The sequence below is a fragment of the Epargyreus clarus genome, unplaced genomic scaffold (assembly GCF_041222505.1).
Source record: "Epargyreus clarus isolate Ecla_fem2 unplaced genomic scaffold, WU_Ecla_fem_2.2 ptg000003l, whole genome shotgun sequence".
Classification (NCBI taxonomy): Eukaryota; Metazoa; Arthropoda; class Insecta; order Lepidoptera; family Hesperiidae; genus Epargyreus; species Epargyreus clarus.
The window spans coordinates 17,673,123-17,696,861 of NW_027332211.1; the positions used below are offsets into that span (position 1 = coordinate 17,673,123).

General features: G+C 38.1%; 2 protein-coding genes across 2 annotated transcripts; both read left to right on the forward strand.

Annotated features, from left to right (window-relative positions):
- The first annotated feature begins 1,498 nt into the window (after positions 1 to 1,498).
- On the forward strand, positions 1,499 to 14,336 carry LOC140756266 (uncharacterized). The gene is made up of 9 exons (XM_073091747.1): positions 1,499 to 1,715; positions 3,588 to 3,797; positions 4,260 to 4,382; positions 5,246 to 5,430; positions 5,944 to 6,076; positions 6,747 to 6,906; positions 12,257 to 12,394; positions 12,765 to 12,857; positions 14,164 to 14,336. The coding sequence occupies exons 1-9, from the start codon at positions 1,603 to 1,605 to the stop codon at positions 14,266 to 14,268; spliced, it is 1,260 nt and encodes a 419-aa protein (XP_072947848.1). The 5' UTR covers positions 1,499 to 1,602; the 3' UTR covers positions 14,269 to 14,336.
- A 1,511-nt stretch (positions 14,337 to 15,847) lies between these two features.
- LOC140756225 (lysosomal Pro-X carboxypeptidase-like) lies at positions 15,848 to 23,217 on the forward strand. The gene is made up of 8 exons (XM_073091691.1): positions 15,848 to 16,092; positions 18,366 to 18,454; positions 19,398 to 19,555; positions 20,376 to 20,577; positions 20,829 to 21,069; positions 21,342 to 21,455; positions 21,837 to 22,053; positions 22,982 to 23,217. The coding sequence occupies exons 1-8, from the start codon at positions 15,901 to 15,903 to the stop codon at positions 23,167 to 23,169; spliced, it is 1,401 nt and encodes a 466-aa protein (XP_072947792.1). The 5' UTR covers positions 15,848 to 15,900; the 3' UTR covers positions 23,170 to 23,217.
- Positions 23,218 to 23,739: the final 522 nt, after the last annotated feature.

The following is a 23,739-nucleotide window of genomic DNA, read 5'->3' on the forward strand; positions in this document are numbered from 1 at the left end:
TAAGGTCTAAAAAACAACTGTTTCTCTCTTCATTATTAAACTAACTTATTATTTTGCCCTAACGACAAATAATCGTAAAATCGCACAACAACTTGTACCAGTACACATAGACCTAATATGGGAGCTATTTTGCCCCAAGTAAGCTGAGAAGATGGGAATCTGGGGCAGTGTCGAGGCTTTTGTTCCGAAATCTAGATACGTCTTAGGCCTCGACCGCGTATACCGAGATGATGCGTCGACCTCATTGTTTTTCTATTACGAGATGGATTTGTAACAGCTTCGATCTATATCTTATATACTGACATAAAAATCTCGTATCACGACGTTTCTTCACTTTCTTCACACCAACCTCTAAACACTGTACCTCATTGTGAAATTTTGCTCATATTTGTAACTTGGTCCAATTTGAGATATATAGAATACTTTGGCCCTAATATAGCGGTTCGTATACACTGGATATTACTCGTATATACAAAAAATTAGGCACTCATTCCCTAATACTTCGATTTCCTGTGTCTTGGAAGCTATAAACAGTCCACAAAAACAGTATTTGTACCTGGAATGAATTGTAAATACATCATTTATTTTTCTACCTAGCCAGGATTAACTAATTTTTATATGTTCGCTGGAGCGTTCATGTTATTTTTAGAATAACGGGCAAGTTACTAAAATACAAAATAATCGCTAAGACATTTGATATAGTCGCATCAAAGCTAGTCGCAATTACCACATTGCTAGGCACTTACTCAAGCAAAAGAAAACTAATGGGTGGCAAGCCATATTTAAATCCTGTTTGAATACAGTAATGTAGAGTCTCTACTACATACATAATAATATTGCTCTGCTCATATTACAGACTAATTAGCTATTGAAATAAAATTAAGGTTGTAATGAAGGTCATCAGGAGCTCTGACGCAACCTTATTTACAAACAAATTACCTCATAGATACACAATGAATGATCTATTGTATTACTATGATGACACTTTATTGCAAGTGAATTCACGTACTGACTACGGGGTCATGTTCCACTTGACAACTAAGGTCTGACGATTAGTGGTCTACAACTATAGTCGTACTTAAAGTGTCATAGACTTCTCCCCTCGTATTCTACCATAAGAATATGCAACTGTCGGACCCTTTCCTATTAAAATAACGATTAAGAAGAATCTCAAAAATCTGGAAGGGTATGATAAGAGATGGGTCGATCCAATTATTTCTATGCTCAAGTAAAACGCATAAAATCTACAACTGCATCACTGAAATACAAAATTTAAAATACTCATATCATCGCACAACGCGATAACCGTTGAATTGTTATTTTAGTTTCATTTAATACATACTACATCCTCTTCAACACTAATTAGCAGTAATAGTTACAAAACGTATTAAATTAAAACAATGTAAACCATCAGTAAAAAAATTTAAATACGAAACCCTAAAAAACGAAATAGTTATTCAATGGTAGTCACGATCTTCAGTGGAACGCCTTAAAACCAGTTGTCATAGCAACGCATTATTGACAAAATCTGACAGTAAATTTTTGAAATACCTTTTACAAAAAATCGCAAAACTGTGAAATGGTTCGCAACTGACCTAAAACATGAAGCTGCTGAAGTTCCACCTGCGGTACCACCCCCCGGGGATCGTGCTGGAGTACTCCCAGAAGGGTGTCGTTAAGAACAAGGACATAGATCTCCTGGATTTAAATAGCAAGTACGTTGTTTTTGCAAAAATATTGCAAAAGTATTTTCATTGTTTTTTATAATAAAATATAGATCGCGTGTTAATTAGTTGGCAAATTGACTATGTGACTCCGGCGGCGCCATCGCCATATCGTATGTCTCCCTAAGAACAAAAGTGTTAAGCTCTGATTTATTAGAGTTAAAAGGGTATGGTAAGAGAGACATACTTTTAGAGGCATTCCAGTTTAGTTCTCAGGGATAGCGGTGGATGTGTGGCCGACCTCAGGTAGGAATCTAATCTTATCTGGGTTGATTACAGGCACCAATGGGCGGCACTGGCCACTTATTATCGAGTGATTGTATGCTCATCTGCTACTTGTATATTAAAAAAACAATCGAAACGTAGTAGAGCTTCTATGATACAACCAGGGGTTACCACCGCCACGCCTTTATCTAGCGTGAAGTAACACTTGTGTTTTGGCGGAAGGGTATGGATGCTGGCTAACTTACAGACAATACGATCATCTTAGTCCTCAGAAGTGGCAATGCGTTAACTGCCTTATGGTGAAACCCCTGTTCTATATGGAGTGGAAAACAAACGTTCAAGGTCAGCAGTGACCACTTACCATCAGGTGGACTGCATACTGCTTTGTCAACAGTGTATCACCGCTTTATAAAGATATTTCTTTCAGTGTCAGAAGCATCGACAAAAAATCCCCATACAGACACGTTTTCCATAAAAAATATATCATTTTACTATTCTCACTAAAACGATTTCAATTCAAACCATGTTCTTATCGTGTATGTAATCATATAAATGTTGTAATAGCGTTTGTCTATGAACGACCTATTTAAACTTTATCTTAGAGATTTGTGATACGATCTGGAAATCGTCCGATAATAATCGATTCACCGAATGTCCAAATTCATCTAACTATTACTACTTTTAGGGACTTTATATACTTTTCTACTTCAAATTGTTTTTTTTTTATATATAAATGACAAAAGAACAAACAGGTTACCTGATGTGAGCACTGTTGGCCATAAACATCTGTAATCTACTGTCTCTACCTCACCTCATTCTTCAAAGTAGAGCACAGCAGCAGCACTTACATGTGCTGTACAAATACACGACTTTTTAAATATATTCTTTAATTTAAAAAAGAGCGTTATATTTATAACTATTTTAATTGGGCAGAAAACTATTTCTGATAAGCGTATACCATATACCATAGTGCATACGTTTATCGTTTAATATATAATCTAAATACTCCTTCAGAATCAGTCTATAAATATATTTGTACTATCTGTTACACGAGTGCATTTCCTATATTTTTGCCATTTGGATTTCCGTAGCAGCATCTTGATAACAGTAACATACACTGCAGCCTTCCGAAAGAATTTTGTAATAGCATGTCAGATGTTATCATTTAAACGAAATAGGCAATCTTCGTTTTATATTGAAAATTGGTCAAGTGCGAGTGGGGCTACGGAGTAGAATTGTATCGTAGTTTTTGCTATAAAACTTTTCTTATAATATTGAAGTAGCAAACGAGCTTGCACTTCATCTGTTGGTTGTTTTTACTGCTGCCAATGCCTATCTGTAACTAATTCCATGTAAAACATGAGTTATATCTTAAGTCCATTACCAATAGGTATAAGATAGTGGTCCCATATATAAATCAGCCAGCTTATATATAACTCTTCCACCGAAACGCAAAAAGTGCTTTACACTAGAAATAGATGTGTCGGTTGTCTATTTCCGATCGAACACTACTGCATTTCCAGTCTAACACTGGTACTAACACCTTTCAAATCATCTTTTTTGACAAGAAAATATTCTCCGTCTCATTGAAATTATCTTTTTAAACCCTTTTGCATGAAAGCATTTCATTTTCCACAGTTCAAACATAAAAGAAATCGCCGACCGGCTCTACCAAAAGGAGGTGCTCATCACAGAGGAAGTCCGGGAGCAGCTGGAGCAGTGTCTGGAGACCCTGAAGAGGCGCATCGAGCACGAGGGCCCCACGGGCAAGAGGTTCTACATATACAAGACCCTGCTGACCCACGTGCTGCCTCTCACCAATGTTGCGTTTGATAAAAGTGGAAATAGGTATTTCATACAATAAAATCATATATTATTATGTAAAAGTAGGTATTATAGGGTTAGCATAAAAGCACACCTGATTTTGGTGAATGCCAAGCTTGTGTATCTGCTACCAACTCCAAATAATAAGAAGTCAACTACGGTTCGAGCACGCTCGGTGGGTACGGGTTACCTGAATACTAAGCTGGAACTGCTAAAATACAAGTTTAATTTATCCCACTTATGAAAGCAGAAAACAGCATGATGTCAGAACCCTTTGTAGTTCGACTCCGGGGGCACCACTGCCATACCTTTTTCTGCCTAATTACAGCAGAATTCAGTGCTACTGTGTGCTGCTTTGAAAAACTTGGTAAGGAAGACATAAATAACCGAAGCGTTCCAACGGAGCTACGCACCTAAAATGACTTTTATCTTTAATAACTCTACTTTTACTTATCTTAGAATATTCATCTTAATTTACATTTACAGATGTCTCTCGGGCAGCTACGACAGAACCTGCAAGGTATGGGATGTAGAGTCGGGCAAGGAGTTGAAGACTCTATCGGGCCACCAAAACGTCGTGTACTCTGTTGGGTTTAACTTTCCTGCTTGGTTAGTATTTAATATTTAATTTACATTTTCACACGACATTTCGTTAACTAACATGGCGTAATTAGAAAATGATGAAGAATTAAATGAAGTAATTCCTTGTAAAATAATCAAAAAGTTTTACCTTTCAAAAGGAAAAGATACATATCGCTATGTTTATGTTGAAACACAAACAATAATAGAGAGAAATATCTACGCGAACAATAATGTGAACATACTGTAATTATATAGTTTGTGAGGTCGTAGTTTTTAATTTTAGTAATGTCTAAGTATGTATATTTCACAATGTTACTTCAAGGTTGAAACATATTCTTTGCATTTCACAGGGGTAATGTATATGTTCACGTAGTTCCGGTAGTTGCCCTAGAATAGGGCTACAGCATCCCCTACCTGCCGTAAGACGCGACTAAAAGGGGGCTTCCTGGGTTGCGGGCGGCAAGAGTGGGAGCTCGAACCGTCCAGTATGCTACCCCGGGAAGGACGGCGGTATACCGTCGTAATCATCAGGTGTCTTGGGAGGAGCGAACGCTCCCCCAGGGCAGAGCCCAATCCGGGCATCGCGCTTGGAGGACTCCGGTTGTGTTCCGTCGGAGATCCTGGAGTTCTCCAACAAGCGCTGAGGACGGCCACCGGGGGGTTTTAGTGCGGTAAAAATCCCACATAACCCGGCGTCGCTCCCACGTCATCGGGTACCTTTTGAAGATTTCCGAAACCGTTTCCGAGGTGTAATGTATAATCAATAATAAAATTAGAACATTGCATTTACATTATGTATTCATTTTCATCATTATTGCAAAAAAGTAAAATTTCTAATAAAATGTCTAGTTATATCTATAGCGTCAATTCTCACGTTTTGTTCCAACAAGTGACCGCGTAGTAACGGGTTCCTTCGACAAGTCGGCGAAGATCTGGGAGCCGCAGACCGGGGAGTGCCTGGCCACGCTGTGGGGCCACACGGGCGAGGTGGTCGCGGCACAGTTCAGCGCCAAGGGGGACCATGTGGCCACTGGCTCGATGGACTCCACCGCCAAGCTGTATGATGCTAGCACTGGTAGGACTACATTCTTTTTACAAACCTATATTTCGGTGATTTCTATTTTGTTAGAGGTTTGTTGATGATACCTGTTCTATATGGAGTTAGTCACAAATGTCTATGGGCGGCAATGATCAGTGATCACTTGCCATCAGGACTTTCATCCGTAAATATACTCGTAGGTAAAGATAAAGTTTTGTCGGTGGTAGAATACTACGGCTGTACTATTGTCATATAACAATAGTATAAAGATGCCATGAATGAAAGCTTTTATTATTATTGAATTTAAAGATGTTATAAGCGTTCGCCTAATCACTATTGCTTATTAATAGTAATAAGTCAGGACGCCTTATGTCCATAAATATCTTAAAAATTCAGACTAAAGCAGTGGGGCAGACTCTGTAACATAAAACTAGTATAGATATTACGATGATGTCTATTATCGTCCAATGCAATTTAGGTAAGCAGCACATGTCAATAATGAAAGCAAAAATATTATATAGGTACCTAATTTCATAATTCTGTGTATAGGAGCTGAAATCCACAACTACACGGGCCACACGGCTGAAGTAATCGCCCTCCAGTTTGACCCGAACGAAGGTCAAAGCCTCATCACAGGGTCCTTCGATGGCACCATTTCCATGTGGGACACTCGAGTTAAAGAGTGAGTAAACATTTTGTTTTTAGTGTACTGTGTAGAATCCTCGTACTTTGTTTTATAATAAAATCAATTTGAACAAATTGCTTAGTAAAAAGGATTAGGCGCTTATATTTGTAGAGCACTTTTGACAACTAATATTTTCTCACAAATTGAGAATTTACAATATTTTATGCAACAAATAATTTAGATATAAAACTTGCCAAGTTGTAAATTGAAAATCTCTGACAAACAAACGTACGTTCGTATAGTTATGATCGTTAAAATGCTATCGAACTTGGCACCTGTTACGGTTTGAACTCTTATCACGCCAACGAAAGTCGTTTGTCGTCGTTGTTGTTAGTTGTTGTCGAACGAAACTTGCTCCAAGGAATGGAAAATAAGTAGTCACTTCCCTATTTTATCATTTGGTATCAATTAAGTTAAAGTAAATATTTTATTTACATGAATATCAGCTATACTTAGGTATTAATACAGTTAATAAATAATGATTATTCTACTATTACTTTCTAATAATTATTCTGCTTTTCATTTAATTAGTATTCTTTTAAAAAGTCTATTACTAGATTTTTTTTCTTATTACTGCGACACTTTCGCCCCGCAACCCCTTATAGAAGCTTTGCGACCCCCTAGGAGTCATGTTAAGCCCCATACTTTGCTCACACCCTGTCCATAGTCGGGTTTCAGTGTTCGAGGGCCACAGCGGCGAGATATCGAACGTGCAGTACAACTGGGACAGCTCGCTGGTGGGCTCGTCCTCGCTGGACGGCAGCGCGAAGCTGTGGGACGCGCGCAAGACCGCCTGCCTCGCCACCGTCGCTGGACACACTGATGAAGTAAGACAACAGAATTGTTGGAAATTCTTAGGATATCATGACCTTTTGGAATAAAACAATACATATAATTGAAGGTGGTAGACCTCTTTATGGTTTGGCTCTGGTGGTACCACCGCCACACCTATTTTTATTATAACAACAGCGCTAAGCACTGCTGTGTTCTGGTTTGAAGTGAAATGTGGTAAGGGAGACATACTTTTCCGAGGCGTTCCAGCTTAGTCCTGAGAGGTAGCGGCGTATCAGTGGCCGACCTCAAATAGGAATCTAACCCCATCTGGGGTTGATTACCGATGTCCATGGGTGGCAGTAGCCATTTACCATCAGGCAGACTGCATGCTCGTGTATATGGGCGGCGAGACATTTTATAATATATAATATTAATGTTTATCATGTTAATTTTGATTGTCAATGTGGAATTAATATTTAGATTAAAATATGGACGATTTCCGGTAGTACTTCAACACACTTTATTAGTCATACCAAATAAATTATATGAATTATAATAATATTAAATATTTATTCTCGTATTTTTAAAACAATATTTTAAATATAATGTTATTTTATTAATAGTTAAATTTATTGTGAATCACGTCACTTGTTATAACAAAACAAGTGATGTGAGAGGGTAGTTCTTACGCTGTTTGTCACTCGAGTAGTATTTAAGTCCACGCGCTGGTAGAGCGTGGTTCATTCGCATTTAATCACTCGTGTAAGCCGTTACTCTGCCCGAATTGTAAATAAAAGTGAATAAAAGTGATTCTCATATTAAAGTCGTTTCGTTCAGTTTATTAATAAAGTGCGGTATTGGGATATCGCCGACAGCAGCGGTGGGATGGACCTACGTGTCCACATGGTCATGATGGAGATCAATGGTGACATTTATTGGTTTGGGGCAATGGCGCGCACATTTGGCGCGCGTGTTTGGTGATTTTCCTGGGATTGCTTTAAACGAAGCCTTAGGAAGCCACGCCGTTGGTAAAGCGTATGACAGCCGTCGGATGCTTTGATTATAGCGGGACTGAACGTATGGAGCAGTGCAATTTTGGGGTGGACCCTAGTGTAGTATGACAAGTTTATTTCATACGGGCGACACGTTGCCATTTTGATACTTATTATCACTTGGGTGGTCTATTGTTTCAATTTATTTCTATCTTGTAGTTTTATAATGTTCACATAATGTTTGAGTGTTCACAGGATAAGAATCTACTATAGCTGTTTATTGGTGGTATTGCAACGACGCTGGACTTGTGTTGACCGCGAACGTACTGGAAGGTGGCTAATGTTACGCTATAAGGCAGGATACTTTTGACTGGTAAAACCAAGGCGGTGAGTTGGTAGGAGCCTTTTCGGTAAGTGACTTTATACTTTAAAAATTGAGGTACTTGACGGTTTGTTAATAATTTGGCTACCAGGATTTGACTACTGTTTGGAAAGAATTTACTTACGAATTACGAATTTTGCGATTTTGCGGGTACACTCATTTCTTGTGAAAAATTTCTGAAGGTTGTCGTATTAATGCAATTTTAATAGTCTACACGTTGCTCAATGGAGACTCTCTCTCTCTCTCTCTCTCTATAGTCGGTCCCTCAAGCTGAGGATCGTGACTTCTTTGCTTTATAGCGTCTTTCCAGAGATTGCGATTAGTGGCCTGGTGTATCGCCTCGCTGACCGGTATCTTTAGATGGTCCGATACCTGGTCTGACCATCGTTTTGGGCTGCGTCCTCTGGGTCTTTGCCCTCCACCTTGCCTGTCACCAATAGCTTTTCTAGGTTGTTATTATTTCTTCGGGCTATATGACCGAAGTATTTAAGTATGCGGTGCAGGCAAATGCTGGAGAGACGTTGGGAATGCTCTAGGTGTAATTCTTTTAAGATGGATGCGTTGGTCCGGAAGGCTGTCCACGAGATTATTAGCTGACCGATGCGGCGTCGTATCTCAGTTTCGCAGTTTCCTTTATCATTAATGACTGACCCCAGGTATTGAAATTCATTGACGATTTCGAAGTCGCTGAGCAGATTTGTTCATTGTAGTGACTCTGAACGGTCGATCATCATAATTTTAGTTTTGCTCCTGTTTATCAAAAGGCCAAAGTCCAAGCTTGTACTCTCAAACCGATTCATTAGGTCCCTCATTTCTTTTTCTGATGAAGCGAATAGAGTTGTCTTCGGTAAAGGCTCAATAGACGTGTTTGTGATATGGGTTCAGCAAAGATACGATACCGTGGCGTTCAGTGGCGCTCGTGTTTGAATTTAACGGTGTGTTGTATTGAGCAAGGTGAAGGTGATTTAGGTTAGAACATTTAAAATTTTGGTTTAAATGTCCTTGATGAACTTCCAGACTTCTCTCATTTTATTTTTCTATATACAAATAGGGTATATTACGGGGTAATTGGTGCTAAGCTGACTAAATTCATTTAAAGTAGTTACAATAATGACTTGAGAACTTGAGTAAACATGTTGATCGGACTGTACCAGAGGTTGTCGTGTAGCCGTAGTATTCGGTGGGCAGGCAGCTATGGCGGAGGTCTAGTTTCAGTAGAAACTATGTGTATTCATGTGAGTGGATTTGCGTTAATAAAAAGTAACAGGAGGTTACTGGGCTATGCGTATCCATCGATCACATGTAGTGCTTAAATGTCTCGAATTATTTGATGTATTTGGTCTAAGTAATTTTAGTAATTAGGAATTGGTCAGCTAAGCTCTTGAGTTTATAACAAAAAAAAATATATATATAATAATAATTCGTTGGAATTTATTTTACGCGTTTGAGTTTAATGTTAAGGGACTAATTCTTTTGTTTAAGTGGTGTTGTAGAAAATGTGGAATCTTATACAGACAATGCGACCGATCCATTTTGTGTAAAATTTTGTTTAATTAGAAAAGTGATAGTAATGTAAAAGAGGTCGAAATCGAGCACGGTTGTATTGTGCGGAAGTAAGAGATGGCACTAGCTGGAGAGACATCAGGGGTGGTTTGTCGATACCTGCTGCAAGTGAGTGGTCGGGGAGCGCGTGGTCCTTGGGTGCCACAACGCCACAATTTGGACCGCCGAACCTTCATTTCTACTTTTTCTAACAAATTATTTTCTTTAAAAAAAAAAAGATGCAAATTTGCACACGTATGGAGTTTCTTGCGCCGCTTCTTCTCCTTTCAATAAGTGTTCGGAGTATATGAATCAATTTTGAATAAATGAGATTTGAAATATATGCTAGTTATGAAAAATGTAGGTTTGATAAATGTAAAGCTAAAATCAAACATTTTCAAGTTGGAGATTTTGTTTGTTGGAGATTCATGAACGTCATACTACAAAACTGGGACCTAAATTTGAGGGCCTGATAGAAATTATGAAAATTCTACCTAACGACCGTTATAAATTGAAACATGTAAAATATACGCGAATGCTCTGAAAATATCGTTAGTCATGACTGTTTAAGACCTGCCCCTGTTGGACAGGCAGATCCATTTGATGAAAGTGATAAATCACCCGTATGGGCGGATGATCTTGTAAATGAGAACTTTGAAACAATTTCTAACTACGCTTTATTTATTTCCTTTCCGCATTTCCTTTCCCTGACGCTGGCTGATCACCATGCGTTTCCTTTTCCCGGTCTTGGAGGCTAGATCCCAGGATGGGTGATGCCTGATTTCCGCATTTCCTTTCCCTGACGCTGGCTGATCACCATGCGTTTCCTTTTCCCGGTCTTGGGGGCTAGATCCCAGGATGGGTGATGCCTGATTTGTGTATTGGCTAGATCCCAGGATGGGTGAAGCCTGATGTGTGTTATATTTATTGTATTGTGTTGTCCGCATTTCCTTTCCCTGACGCTGGCTGGCCACCATGCGTTTCCTTTTCCCGGTCTTGGAGGCTAGATCGCAGGATGGGTGATGCCTGATGTGTGTGTTGACTATGTCATATTTATGGTGGGTTTATTTTTGTAACGCCAGAATTGCGCAGAGAGCGCGCTGAATCAGTATGGCCGTATGGGCGGCGAGGCATTTTATAACTATGTTATATTTATTTTGGGTTTATTTTTGTAACACCAGAATTGCGCAGAGAGCGCGCTGAGTCAGGGATGGCCGTATGGGCGGCGAGACATTTTATAATATATAATATTAATGTTTATCATGTTAATTTTGATTGTCAATGTGGAATTAATATTTAGATTAAAATATGGACGATTTCCGGTAGTACTTCAACACACTTTATTAGTCATACCAAATAAATTATATGAATTATAATAATATTAAATATTTATTCTCGTATTTTTAAAACAATATTTTAAATATAATGTTATTTTATTAATAGTTAAATTTATTGTGAATCACGTCACTTGTTATAACAAAACAAGTGATGTGAGAGGGTAGTTCTTACGCTGTTTGTCACTCGAGTAGTATTTAAGTCCACGCGCTGGTAGAGCGTGGTTCATTCGCATTTAATCACTCGTGTAAGCCGTTACTCTGCCCGAATTGTAAATAAAAGTGAATAAAAGTGATTCTCATATTAAAGTCGTTTCGTTCAGTTTATTAATAAAGTGCGGTATTGGGATATCGCCGACATGTACAACTCCTATATTATAAAAACGACATATAAGGATCCTAACCTCCTTTTTTTAAATTTTAAAACATGTATGTTACACCCATAAACAGTTCTGACTTATCATTAGATAAGATTATGTCTAACGCCGACCTATTATAAAAGAATATTTAAATAGCAAAAAATTATATAGGTACTTTTTAAAAAAATAAATCATAAAAAATATAAGTATTTAGATTGTAGATTTTCTTCACAATGTTTTCCTTAACAATAACACTATGAAGGTAATGGTTCGATTACATTGTAATTACTATATCGATAATTTATAGTTATGATGCGTTCACTCTTAAACATTCGTGTACGTCACTTCTACTATTAGTTACATAATTCTTTACATTGTTTAACTCTCTTAAGTTTACTTTTCAGTGAACATTATTTTTCAGTGCTTACGCGCGAACTCTACAATATCTTTTCGCAGTAAAAATAACTTCCGATCACATTCTATACATTTATGTAAAAGTTCTTTCCGGATTACTTTAAAATTAATCGCTGATCGTTCAGTCGTTTTTATAATATTGAAATAGCAAACGAGCACACGATGGTAAGTGGCCACTGCCGCCTATGGACGTCTGTAACCTACCCCATATACAATTAGTCCTATTTGGGGTCGGCTACGGCACATACGTTGCTGCTCCTGAGGACTATGTTGGAATGCCTCTACGAAATCCTAGTGGAACACAGCAGCCGAAAGGAAGTGGTGCCTCCGGACTCGAGCCATAAAAGGTTCTACCACCCTGGTTTAAACGCTGTTCCCAGGTACTGGACATCTGCTTCGACTGGGCTGGGCAGCGCATGGCGACGTCCTCCAGCGACTGCTCGGCGCGCATCTACGACGTGCGCTCCGACTTCAAGGAGCTGGCCACCATGAAGGGACATAGGGAGGAAGTCTCCAAGGTAAAAGTCCATTTACAAATTGGACTAAAGTCGACTAAACTGATGTTTGACAATAAAATCCTTGAAGCATCGTGACATTCTATTTGTTCGTGGAACTTAATAACGTCCATATCATAAAATTATGTTCGTATATATCACATTTTTATGTATGTATATTTTGGTGTTATAGGTACGGCTCAGTTTTAGCGAATTCCCTAAGAAATTCTGAACTGATACCTCATTTAGCTACATTTTCAGATGTATCCAAAGGCAGATGATCCCAAACACTATTCTTCTCTGAAAAAAGTTATTGTTAAAGTCCAACTCAAATATATTCTTAGTCTAATGGCCATGTTTTTTACGGTAACAACTTTTTGTTTGGCACCTCCAGGTGTGTTTCAGTCCAGCCGGGGGATGTCTCCTCACAGCATCAGCAGACAGAAGCGCAAGAGTATGGAACACTAACACTGGAAATTGTATTCAGGTAAAATGTTTTCATGAAAGAAACTAAATTGTATTAAACGGATTAACAAAAGAAACAGCAATATAGGCATTGCTAAACAGAATAAATCAAGATAGAGTATCTTCCTCGATCTTAACAGCTAAGATCATGTTCCAATTCGGTAATAATGTAAGAAAAAACATTTTAATTAACTGACAATTTCAATATTTAAAGAAATACGAAGATCGGTACTTGATTACAAGGATTATGTACTAGTGTTATCTAATAGTACTTCAGTCTGAGCATTGTAATGCTCTACATGACCTCTACCTATTCTCCTTAAAATATCCCTGAACTGAAGTGAGTACTTATTATCGACAAGATTACACAACCCTTTATATGTACTACATCAAATCGCATTATAGTGTATACCAGTTGACATAAATATGAGGCGCGCATCTTATATCTACCATAATTATACACTATGGTGCACCGGAGAGTTCTACCTGTTCAAGTATGCCTGCGCAAGTACACTGGACTGTGTGTCGGAATACACCTGTGCAGTTTTTTGAACCTGTGCAGGCGACCGGCGCAAGATCAAAAATCAATTCTGTCTTATAACACCGTACAGCGCGTCATCGTCTTCAATTGATGCTGTAACTACATAATTGAACACGGTGCGGTACACCGGAACGTCCCCATACACGTTACCGTCGTGCGGTTGACCTGTACAAGCAAACCTGCGCAGGTGAAATGTCCGGTAAACCGTAGCGTTACGGTAGCGTGTATGGCTTACATTGGTCAGGAATTCCAACGCATTGACTTCAGGCAGAACTCTTTTTGTATATGGAATTGGTTACAAATGTCCAAAAGTCAACAGTGAACACTTACCAACTGCGTGGGCTATTACTAATTCAATCGTATAAGAATACAAGTTTAAAAAAAAATCATAATTAAACTTACCTTCGGCCAACTTCAAATGTCAAGTGTCGACTTACCAACGGCAATTACTCGATTCCGTCAGCGCTGTGTACTGGATGATTAAACTACAGGCTAAAATCAATTAAGGAGATTAAGAAGTTTTAGAATTCGCCGCCAACTCAAATGATAACTGTTGGATAGTCTTGGGCTAGGTGCGTCGAGGTTCTAATCCAGATTACTGGATATTTGTATAGCTTTGTGACAAACTTATCTGTCTGTTCTTTACTTGCCAATGATATTAATCCAGTAATGATGCTGTCAATAATGTTAGAAGTGGAATTTTATGAATTTTATTTGAAAAGTTTTATTCTTAGCTTGGGTTCATGACAGCTCACTAACTCCTGTCTGCATTTTTCTTATCCGGCAGGTTTTGTCAGGACATCAGGGCGAGATCTTCTCCTGCGCCTACTCGTACTCTGGCGACGCCATCATCACCGCCTCCAAGGACAACACCTGCAGGATCTGGAGATGATTGGACTGGTGGTTCTGCTGAACCAACCGTAACCTTTTCTACCTCATTTTCATCATTTTTATATAACTAACATGACCCCATGTAGTCCACCTGATAGTTCATGTTAGGCAACTACTGATGTAATTGGATATCTATTGCCAACCGTGGAATGAATATTGATAGAAGGATTAGAAGATTCTGGCTCAGTCTAATAGGAAGCAGGACTTAGGATCCGTGACATACTAATTTTGAAAATGTTGATAGAACTATATTAAGCCAGAGATTCGTCAGTCAGAGTCAATGAATTCAGAAGAAGGGATAGTGATGAGGATTATTATATGGTGGTGCCGCCACAGTCTCTGCATGATGATGGTATACCACTATGAAATAATTATTCAAATAGATACGATAAAAGGCAAATCTAATTACGCATTTCTCCAGTAAATATAAAATTTTATTTATGGCCAAAAAGATTACTGACAATTATATAACAAATGTAAACCGTTAATTTTATGTCCAGTACTTTTTAATGGACACTTGTTTTAATTGGTTATCTCACGTGTTAACAGGAAACTATGTAATAAATTGTAATGGAATACTTACAATAAATATCTAATACCTAAAGATATAAAAATAAAAAAGTTTAACAAATATAAAAGTTTTATAACTTGTTAATTTTATATAACTTAGAAATGTAATAAAATATATTTCCTAATTCTAATAAGTTTTCATTTATGACCTCTTATTATTATTGTCTGTCATTAAGCGCTGCTGTGTATCAAAATATTTTTTGACTGACGTTCCTAGCACGGTCATGGTAAGTGAAGATTCAGTAAGTAGTGTATAAGGGGTTAAGTCCCCTGTACGTTACTATTATTATCAATACCTGCAAAACAATTTAACCGATCATTCATAGTTTGTACTGCGTTTGAATGGTCTTGTCAGCGATGATTCAATCAATGTATTGTGCATCGAACAAAATGCTCCAGATCGCCGTAACGCGTCATTACGAATAAGTGCTGACATCCTGCCACTGACAGGGGTCAAATAGTACTGATAAGTACAGAGTACTGACGAGTAGAACTTCGATTTGGTTAAAAAGTTAGGTGTGAATCTAAGAATGAAATACGAGGATGAATGGAATTGAACTAGCTACATGTTTTCCGTAAGTTCGATGAACTTTATTTTAGTAACGTTAACATCGGATCATTAAAGTGATTGCTATGGCCCATGAAAATATACTAATCAAATCCAAATAGGATTATCATTCCCTTATCTACTATGCACTACTGTAACACTACTATAATTGGGCAAACATGAATGTGGCAGTTGTGTCTATACAAACAAAGTCTATCCAAGAATCGTTCTACTACGTTCAAAACTAGATCTGAACAATGGATCAATAGAGAATGAAGCGAAGGACTGCAACCCTTTGAAGTCCCGCTGGAAATAATCCTCTCCTAGAACTGCACGAAGCCTGATGCATTGTGCACTAAGCTCCAATGAACCGATTGTTTACATGACTAATAAAGTATCTTCTAACACTTTCGTTCCTAACTGTACAGCTGACGCAACGGCTAACACTTTGAATTGTTGGTATCTTTTCTCTGCTCATTATCACTTTGAACACCAAACAGAGTGGACGTGTTTACCATGTGGAGTTATATTATCGTGTTATTTCTCGGCAGTGTAGTCGCTGAATATAAGTATGAGACTAAGTGGTTTAAGGTGCCGCTGGATCATTTCGGCTATCAAAGGAACGAGACCTTCAACATCAAGTATTTGGTGAACGATGACAACTGGGACAGGGGTGGTGGACCCATCTTCTTCTATACTGGAAATGAGGTGGGTTTTAGAAAGCTATTATTAGCGTCTGTATATTATTATGTACTTGTGTGAATTTTTTTGTGTGTGTAATTTAAATTTCTATTTACTGGCCTTTTGGAAAACAATAGGATATGTTTACCGCCAACTATTACAATCAATGTTCTCAATTTTTTGCCTACCAAAAAAATACATTTCAGATTTTTTGCATACTCGAAATTGTCAAGTCTCCAACTTTGGCAGATTGATTAGGATAGATTGAGTACTAATAACGGGCGTCAGCAAGGATAACCGTAACCATGATTGCAAATAAACGTCTCCTCGTTTCGAAGGACGCAGACAGTACCTATACAGTTTCGAATGTTATTGATAGATGATAACCTTTAGGCTGATCGCCCGTTGCCTATTGTAGCTTGAGCAACTGGTAGTTTTAGCAAATTAAACGTGGTTAACGCGGCTTTCAAACATTATTTATTCACAGCTTTTGTTTTTATCTGTACAGATGCGTAGACATACAATAGATTTTTTGGAACACAAACATGTCCCAACGGTAGCGGCTTAAGCTATTTGTCAATAGCTTGAACTACAGACCTTTGCAACTATCGCTTGAGCGATAGCAGCTAATGTGTGGTCAGTCTTACCTAGCCCTTTATCCATAAGTATATCAAAACTGTGCCTCCATACCGCCAATCATCCGCCAATATGAAAAATGTTATAGACCTGTGACAGGACAAAATTGAAACAAACGTATTATTATTGACCCATTAACTGTGCCACTACTGAACAAGCCCTTGAAGTGAATGAAATGTTGAGATAACAGTTTAAAGCTGTTAATTAATACTATGCAGTTAAATAACTACGTTAGGTAAATTATATTTTCTTAGATAATTACATGACGCTATCGGAATATGATAGGCAAGATCACTACAAGTTATCTCGAAGAGGTAAATAACCCCTACTTGCAAACAGTCAGAATTTACTGGATAACAGCTGTCCGCGACTTTATTATGGAGTAGGTATAAGTTAATTGAACCAATGATAGCTTAATGATATAAACTTTGGGTTTTCATGTCGGGATTTGTGTGCTAAATCTCATGTTTCAATTTGTGAGCGTATTAGAATTTGTTTATATCACGGCGTGCGTAAATTGACGTTTTACGCACGCTTCGCGTGCGCAAAACCCCCATTTCCGACCCCGTAATATAAAATTTTATACAACACGCGGACGAAAAATGTTTTTCTGACTCGTGTGATTGCAGTCCTCGCCTGCGGCTCGGCCTGCAAACTCACACTTGTCAGAAAAAAATTTTTCGTCCTCGTATTGTAATGTACTATTATCGCATTCTTAGAGAGAAACTTATGCGAAGTCCACAAATTTTCACTTAGCCAGCGTGGTTGAGTATGCTCTCATACTTCTCATTGTAAAAGTAGACACGTGCCCAGCAGTGGGACAGTAATGAGTTAACGATCAATAGATCACTGTCCAGTGTCCATATTATATTTGTACGAAATTGTAACAATTACTTAATGACACAAATTTTATTGATTATGTAATATGTAGTACCATAGACTTAGAATTTTTTCGTTACTCTAAATAGTACCTGAATTATGCTTATTTATTAGCGCGTAATTTATGTAATCAATTATTTTATGTAAGACGGCTTCTTATAATTATCTGCTAGAATTAATAACTGCATTATAAGTAAAATCTTGTGTTTAATTTTTTTAACTGATAAATATCTGTTAAGATTTAAGGGTCATTATTCGATTTACTGCCGATAGAACCTAAGGATGTTTGAAAAGTTCACGAAGATATCAAACCACATATTGCTATGAACTATAAATATTGGTCTGACTCTGAACAGGTTGGGGCGACCTCATTTGCTCGACACAAGCCTGGCGCAAGATCCCGCTTTGCTAAAATACCTAGTGAACTTCATATGCAAACTATTTTTTTGTAACAAACTATTAAGTTGTCCAGCTGATGTTAAGGTTCTTAACTTCCTTCGTCTAAATATTTCAGTAACTGTGTTGCTGAAGTTTAAAATAATTTTTCTACTCGAAATCCATCACAGACGTTTTACAACCTTAACTCATGAGCACGAAATAATTGTATAATAATATTAAATTTGAACCAAAACAAAGCAGCGCAAACATTTCAATCATCACTAAATAAATTATTTATGGTATTATTTATGTATTGTTTACAATTAACCGTAACATTCTTAGTACTAGAATGTTTATTTTATTGCTACCTATTAACTAGAAATATTTACACAATTCACACTTTTCAGGGCCAGATAGAGTTATTCGCGCAACACACCGGCTTCATGTGGGAAATTGCACCACAATACCGCGCTAAAGTGGTGTTCGCCGAACACAGGTAGGTAGAGATATCGCTAAATTCTGCTAAAATTTATGGTCACAAGGAAGACTGGGATATTTTGTTGCATTATTATTATGGATGCGAGCTATGATAGCAATGATAAAACGTTTCGGCCTGTTAAGTTGATGGTTCGAGGTCCAAATCACTGATCCAAGCATGGTGAACTATTGCCTAAATCCTTCTCATCCTAAGATGTCAACCACCAGTGGGACAGTCATGGGTTGTTGATGACATGTTAAAAGTGATGAGTAAAAAGTAATAAACTATTTATTTGTTCATGTTATTCTTTACAAATTCGCCCAAATTATTCCTATGACCATAAAGTTTGGTCCCAAGTAAAAGAAACTCCACCTACCAATGGGCACCCCTGAATAAAGGTACCATTAAAATAATTATATGTTCTTTGGAAGGCACGCGAAGGAGTCGTTAACTTATGCTTAGGGCTTGACTAATTCGTACAATAGGTTTAGCCATTAAGCTAAGTAGTTACCCACACTGAAAGAGTATGTAGCAAGTAGTATGTAGAGTACTCTAGATACCTTTAATACGAAAATACTGATCAGTATTATGTAGAATCAACTTAGCCTTTAGCTGAAGCAACTCATTACGTGTCTTTGACCACCACAAGTTTACGTAACCAGCAACATTTTCAACGCACATTACTAGTAATTTTTTTATTATATAGGAGTAGCAAACAAACATAAAATCCACCTGATGGTAAGTGGCTACTGCTATTAGATATTACTACCCGAGGTCGGCCACAGATGTGTCGCTACCGTTGAGGACTAAGCTGGAACGCCTCGAAAATGTATGTCTTCCCTCACCACACCCTTCAAACCAGAACACAGCAGCCCTGAACACTACAGTTAATAGGCAGAAATAGGTGTAGCGGTGGTACGCCCAGAGTCGATTGAAGAAAAACAAATTCTCTTATCCGCAGATACTATGGTGCGTCCATGCCATTCGGAAACAAGTCTCTGGACAACGAGCACATCGGCTACCTGACGTCTGCGCAGGCGCTGGCTGACTACGCTGATCTGGTCGACTTTCTCCAAGGCGATAGCAATCGACCCAGCTACCCGGTCATCGCCTTTGGAGGTAAACTTACTTAACAGTGACCTTTAAGGATTTAGACAAGGATTTTGAAGGTGGTTCCATCCAACATTGTTTTTAACAACGGACTCCTTGATCCCTGGGTTGAAAGGAAGGTCAAAAGTAACTTTCGAACCTATCTGGGATTGGTTACAAATGTTCATGGGCGGTAGTAACTACTTACAGGTGGACTGCATGCTCGTCGGCTACTCCTGTATTATAAAAAAAGACAGCCGGCGTCATCGCTATCTTCTATTTAAAGTATTTGGTAAGACTAAATTAAATTTACTAATTAAATGTCCATGGACGGCTTAATTACTAATAGAAGCCTAGTAATACGAGTACAAACTTCAATATGAGTACAACAGATACTAAGCAAGTAGTCAAATATCGATACCTACGATAACTACGTAAGCGACTGACATTTGATATGTAAACTTACGAGTAGTGCTGTTTCTACGTACTCGTGCATGATATTGAAGTCACGCTTCATCATAATATTATATGGCGCTGTATAGTAGATCGATACGATGTCTTTATCATGCAGTTAAACTGAAAAAAGTTAGCGAGTTAAAAAATAGAATAATTTCTAGAAATTTTGCGACATGCCTACATCATGTATTGGAGATCCTGTTCATCCGGTGGAAATATTTCGATGATTACATGCATTTTTAGAATATAATTCGCTATGTGTGCCATACTGCATCAGAATATTTTAAATCGGAAGGATGAACCTATCTCTTGGCAAACATTCCAAATGACCGTTTTCATAATCTTCGACCCGTAGACTTTATTTAGACCAAAAGCAAAAAATATATTCTTCCAGGGTCGTATGGTGGCATGCTGGCAGCGTACTTCCGCATCAAGTACCCCCACCTCGTAGCCGGAGCCATCGCTGCGTCAGCGCCTATACACATGTACCCGGGCATGGTGCCCTGCGAGGTGTTCCATAGGATCGTCACCTCCAGTTTCAGGATAGCCAACGATAAATGTGTGGAGAATATCAGGAAGTCATGGACTGTATTGAGGTAAAATTTTATTTATTTAACATACTGATGCTCATACTAATCTGTAATCATACCAGAAAAATATTAAAATTATTATTTGAGATATCTGATCAACTGAGTTTTTGGGTCTTATTCTGCATAATGTTAAATATGAAATTTATACTGTACACGGTATTTAATTATTTTACCTAATATTTATTCACCAATCATCTGCGCACAGTAGTTATTTATCAATCATCATTTAATGTCTCAAAAATGTTTTTCACTTCCAGAACGTTCCTTGGAACCCAAAATAATAGCGAGTGGCTTCAAAAGAATTGGAATCTATGTGATCCCGTAAAATCGCCCTCAGATATCAATAAACTAATGGAGTTCTTACAATCCATGTATGAGACCCTCGCAATGGTCAACTATCCCTTCTCGTCGGACTTCCTGATGCCGCTGCCCGCCCAGCCCGTCAGATCTGTCTGTCAATATCTCAACCAGACCTTGACTGGACAGAAACTGATAGAGGTAAATCATTTTTACCGTCAACATAAATAAATTGTCTTATCATAAAAATAATATGGGTTTGACTCCGTTCTAAATAGAAGTAAATAACCACAGAATAATAATAACAGAATGGGTCGGTAATGTTTTGTCATGAAAACCTAAGGAATATGCCCCCATTTATCTAAAGTCCTCTTTTCAGTTTCATTATTGATTGGACTACAGAAAATACTTGACATGGGCCACTTGCTACTAATTTCCGTTTTAATTAATTTGTGCATTATTTCTGTTTCCAGGGCATTGGCAAAGTAGTAGAAACCTTTACTAACTATAATGGCAAGAGCAAATGTGTGGACTACAAGAAAGGTGACGACTATGGCAACCTCGATGCTGAAGGCTGGGGATATCAGGTCTGTTGGCTGATTATAATGACAGTACTATAGTAAGATTGATGAATTAATTTATATTTAAGTAGGCCAGTTCATTCAGCTATTAGCTTATTTGGGGCCTTTTGTTACGTGCAGGTCTTTCTTCTGAATGAAAAGGCCGATATCATAATATGACACAGTGGCCAACGCTAATGCTGAAGGTTTTAGACGGTCCAAACATCTCAATTTAACGTTAGTTGCATTAGAGTAATAATAACGTTCAGGATCGACTTTAGGACTCTGAGTCATTTAAAAATTCCTTGTAAAACTTATCCAAATACCACTTATTCAAATTCGCTAGATAACATAGAGCTTCAATTTTTTTACGCATATTGATTAAACTTTAATTTGATTATTATACAGGCATGCACAGAAATGATAATGCCGATGTGCACGACCGGCAAGCAGGACATGTTCGAGCCGTCCCCATGGAACTTCACACAATACGCGGAGGATTGCCACAAGAAGTACAACGTGTACCCGCGGGAAAACGCCGCGCGTATCGAATACGGTGGAGAACGGTTACGCGCGGCTTCCAATATTGTTTTCAGCAACGGACTCCTCGATCCCTGGGCTGGAGGTAAGCTCAATATCGCTTATTCCGGCTACGAACTAGCGGTTAACCGTGGGAGTTTTATATGTATTTAATGTAGCAGAGGAGCATGCCGTCCATCTGATGATAAGTGGCTACTGCCGCCCATGAAAATCTGTAATCAAGCCCAGATAGGATAAGTTATTCCTACCTCAGGTCGGCCACAGATACGCCGCTACCCTTAAGGACTAAGCTGGAACGCCTCGGAAAAGCATGTTTCCCCCACGTCCTTCAAACCAGAACACAGCAGCTCAACGCTGCTGTTATGAGGCAGAAATAGGAGGCGGTGGTGCTGCTGGAGTCGAACCACAAAGGATTCTTTGACCACCTTTAAACCTTTTGTTCGCACTTAATCGCCACAAAATGATAAGGAAATGCAAGCCGCGGTTAGTTGCCTTCGCGGTTAACCCCCAGTGCACAGGTTACTTACTGTATGTTCAAGCTCAAAAGATGTTAATTTTTTCCGAAGCAAAGTTTATCTTTATCGTTACTGAGACATTCATATCTCACATATTACAATTCATTTATTTTCTTCAATGGTAATAAACCCGACGTTAACTGTGCATTAAGTTGAAGTTTTATTTTAATTGAACATGATAACAAACCCAGTATCGTTCACCATCTTACATCTCACTTTAAATCTCAATTAGTAATAATCAATCTTATCTGAGCAATACCTATATGAAAGTTCGAATTTTCGCAACCAAAAATAGGGTAACTAATTTCAAGTACTTGCTATAAATATAGAGAACGTTCTGGGACAAGCATTATATGATATTTTCATTTCCCATTAAAGCAAGTACGGTCAAATAAGCAAATACCTCCGAAAATGGACGAGTTTACTTTCAGGTATCTGTTTCTGTAGTACTTTTGTCTAGGTACATAAAATTTATCTCAATATAAATTGCTTGTTCAGGTGGCATCCTCAACAGCATCAGCAACACTCTGACAGCAGTGGTGCTCATCGACACCGCGCATCACCTGGACCTCATGCCCAGCAACCCCCTCGACCCCGCCACCGTGAGGATGGCCAGGGACATCCACAAGCAAAACATAGACAAATGGATCAGGGAATTTAGGGAGTACAACAAGTCTAAGCCGTAATTGTACTAGATAAATGTGATAATAAAGTTTTTATACGATTTTAAGAAAGTGTTTTATTATTGATTTAATATTGAGAATGTTAATGATGCTTCGAAATGTTCTGATAGCTCATGGTGCTCGGAACTTAAAGGGTCAAAACATATAATTTTATCCGGTAGATAGGAGCTTAGATAGGCTTTCAATCATAGCGTTACAGATGCCTTGAATTAGATTATCGCCTGTTATAAAACTGAATCTATCCAAAATTTGATTACCGATCATCGAAATTCGACAATTTTAGTATGAAGTAATTTTCAAATGTAGACCTTTACTAGGCTGTAATTGGATAGATTAATTATTAATAACGTCCGTATATTTTGAAGAAAATGACTTGAATTAAATATATGTCCCATTAATGGACAAAGGTTCCGACTTGCACTGAGAAAGGTCTGGAGCGTTACCACATGCTCCAATATTAAGAAATAAATTGTGTTTATCTTTTAATGCAAAATTTAAACACTACGAGTACAGACGAATAGACGCAAGTACGATTATTTAAACTTAATTGGGTGCATTCTGTACTTGACATCT

Coding starts and splice junctions, on each gene's coding strand:
- LOC140756266 (XM_073091747.1), top strand. CDS start 1,603: ATGAAGCTGCTGAAGTTCCACCTGCGGTACCACCCCCCGGGGATCGTG. Junction 4,383..5,245: donor GGGTTTAACTTTCCTGCTTG/GTTAGTATTTAA, acceptor TGTTCCAACAAG/TGACCGCGTAGTAACGGGTT. Junction 12,395..12,764: donor ATAGGGAGGAAGTCTCCAAG/GTAAAAGTCCAT, acceptor TGGCACCTCCAG/GTGTGTTTCAGTCCAGCCGG.
- LOC140756225 (XM_073091691.1), top strand. CDS start 15,901: ATGTGGAGTTATATTATCGTGTTATTTCTCGGCAGTGTAGTCGCTGAA. Junction 16,093..18,365: donor TCTTCTATACTGGAAATGAG/GTGGGTTTTAGA, acceptor CACACTTTTCAG/GGCCAGATAGAGTTATTCGC. Junction 21,456..21,836: donor CTGAAGGCTGGGGATATCAG/GTCTGTTGGCTG, acceptor ATTATTATACAG/GCATGCACAGAAATGATAAT.